Raw genomic sequence first — 2,470 nt, forward strand, 5'->3', positions numbered from 1 at the left:
GGGGGCCAGCCCTCGGGAGAGCAGGGGCGGCTTCCAGAGGTCGCTGGACCAGATCTTCGAGACGCTGGACAGCAAGGCCCCCCGCGCGGCGGAAGGGCTGTTTGCGGACATGGACGGGCCCTACTACGACCTGGACGCCGTGCTGACGGGCATGGTGGGCGCCAAGTCAGTCCCTGGCGACGGGTTCGAGACCTTGGCCTCCGCGGGCGCCCCGCCCCCTGGCGTCAGTTACAAGCGGGACCTGGGCGAGCTGGACCACGTGGTGGAGATCCTGGTGGAGACCTGAGCCTGTGCCCTCGGGTGTGGCCACCAGCGCCTGCCTTTCCTCGGTGAATTTTTAGAAATTGAGTTTTATATGTTTTGGGCAACATTTTGGCTTAAGATATATTTTGTAAACTTTTTATTATCTCTAGACTTTCTCAGCTATTTTCTTAAAAGTATATTTTTTCTATAAACATCCTCTGCTGCTAATTAGAAGCGTCTGTAGCCTGAGCACCTGCAGTTGGTGTGTTTACTTTCTAAGGTTCCTTCAGAGTCGCTCCCTCCGAGTCAGGGTCTCTGTAAACTCAGGAGGAACCGCCATGTGCTGCCACGGCCCTGCGGGCGCCGCCTCTGCTGAGGGAGCCAGCCCACCGTCAGCTCGTGGGAAGGAAGTGAGAGTCTGTGGGTTTGATGGATGGCTGTCCTGCATGATAAAAGGCTGATGGGCAAGTCCGCCCAATGGCAGAAGACTGATTGCTATGATGCACACTGACCACCAGGGGGCAGACGCTCAATGCAGGAGCTGCCCACTAGTGGTCAGTGCTCAGCCAGAAGCCGGACTTGTGAGGGAGCCTCTCCCGCTCTGAGGCAGCGCTAAGGACCCCTCGGGGGATGTCCCACTGCCGGCTTAGGCTGAGGCTCACTCCCTGCCAGCAGGCAGACATCCCCTGAGGGGTCCTGGACTGCGAGAGGGTGCAGGCTGGGCTGAGGGCCCCCCACCCCCCAGTGCACGAATGTCACGCACCAGGCCTCTAGTTTATATATAAATGTTCTTGGGGGCAAAGGTCAGATTGCTGTCTGGCCCTCATGGATCTTCAGACACCTAAGGGGTCTCTGGTGCCCCCCGAGGACCCAGCACCGGCCACAGCACAAAGGCCTGTGCACACCTTGCTGTTGGCGGGCTGGGGCCTGCCTGCGCCTGCTGTGGGAACTGCTGGGACCCGTGCCAAGGTCAGGTTATGTCCAGGGTTAAAGAAACGTGGACCCGGGTCTTGATGGCCCCTCGGTCTTGAGGGAGTTGGAGGTGGGGTTGGCCGGGGTGCCTGCCTGGGGCCCTGGTGGACACCGCCTGCGCCACCTGCTCTTTCCCTCCAGCTCACAAGGGCCCTGCCCTCCCCACACGGTTCCTTCCTGTCCTTCACCAAAAAGGTTGGTTTAATAGATTACTCAGCGCAGTGTCCACGGCCTCCTGGGGGTCTGTCTGCTGGCTCAGCTCCGGTGCCTCGTGGGTGGGGAGGAATTTCACTGGATGTTCAGGGGGCAGTGGGACCGCCTGGGCCAAGGACGAGGGCGCCCCTGGAGCCGGCCCCGGCCTGGCAGGGCCGGCAGGTGTGGCCCTGAGCAGCCCGACGCTCCCTTAGGCTTTGATCCTCCCTCCCGGTGGACAGTGGTTCCAGGTGTGTGTGTCCCGGAAGCAATAAACCAGCCTTTTGTGTCTGCGGCATTTCTGTCTTCTCAGTGCGCCCCGGTTAGAAGGAGCTGCGGGGCCCGCCTGCCAGCCTCAGAGTATAAACATCAGAGGGCAGGGAGGTGGCAGGCCCGTGGCTTCGGGCTCAGGCCCTGGGGTCCCAGTTTGTGGGTTCAGGTTTGGACAGTGGGGAGGTGGCTCATGGCAGGGGCAGGGAGGCGCGGTGGGAATGGGTAAAGTGCGGCATCCAGCCTGAATCTGGGGGGGCAGCTGCAGCCGGGCCGGGAGCCCCCAGGCGTGAGCAGCGTGATGGAAAGCAGCTCCAAACGCCGCCACCTCTGGCTGAAAGTGACGGCGGACGCACAGTTCCCAGGCCCCCGCCACAGCCTGTGCGGCGCCCCATGGTCCCTGCCGCACCCCCACCTGGGTCCCGACCCCTGGGAAAGGGGCCTCAGACCCCAGGGGTGGGCGGGGCTGCTGGCTGCCCGTACAGAGCGGTGAGTCAGGCAGTTTTACTTAATACAATTTTATCAACTTCAGTGCTGACTGCTGCTCTGTGAGAGGGGTTTCCTCAGCTGGTAGCAGGGAAAGCTCGCCCTTTGGGTGCGGGGGATGCTGTGGGGACACGGGTGCCCGGGCAGCGGCACAGGCCGTCGGGTCTGGGTTCCTCAGAGCCCCCAGGGGCCAGCCGCACTTCCTCGGGCAGAGCCCTGGGTGCCACCTCGTTCATGGGGCCCTGGGGCCCCTTGGTGAGCCTCCATCTAACCTGATCCGAGGGCGCAGGACGGGTCTCCCCAGCGG

The 2,470-nt window shown here is 62.6% G+C and overlaps 1 protein-coding gene across 1 annotated transcript in view; it reads left to right on the plus strand.

Moving 5' to 3' along the window:
- The window catches only part of CDCA4 (cell division cycle associated 4), a 2,575-nt gene extending 2,283 nt beyond the window's left edge, over positions 1-292 (plus strand). Inside the window, exon 3 of the mRNA XM_014544030.1 lies at positions 2-292. Within this exon, the coding sequence (XP_014399516.1) occupies positions 2-286 (285 nt within the window). The 3' untranslated portion in view covers positions 287-292. The remainder of the gene's footprint in view (position 1) is intronic.
- Positions 293-2,470: the final 2,178 nt, after the last annotated feature.

This window comes from Myotis brandtii, unplaced genomic scaffold, assembly GCF_000412655.1.
Source record: "Myotis brandtii unplaced genomic scaffold, ASM41265v1 scaffold3489, whole genome shotgun sequence".
In the NCBI taxonomy this organism is placed as follows: Eukaryota; Metazoa; Chordata; class Mammalia; order Chiroptera; family Vespertilionidae; genus Myotis; species Myotis brandtii.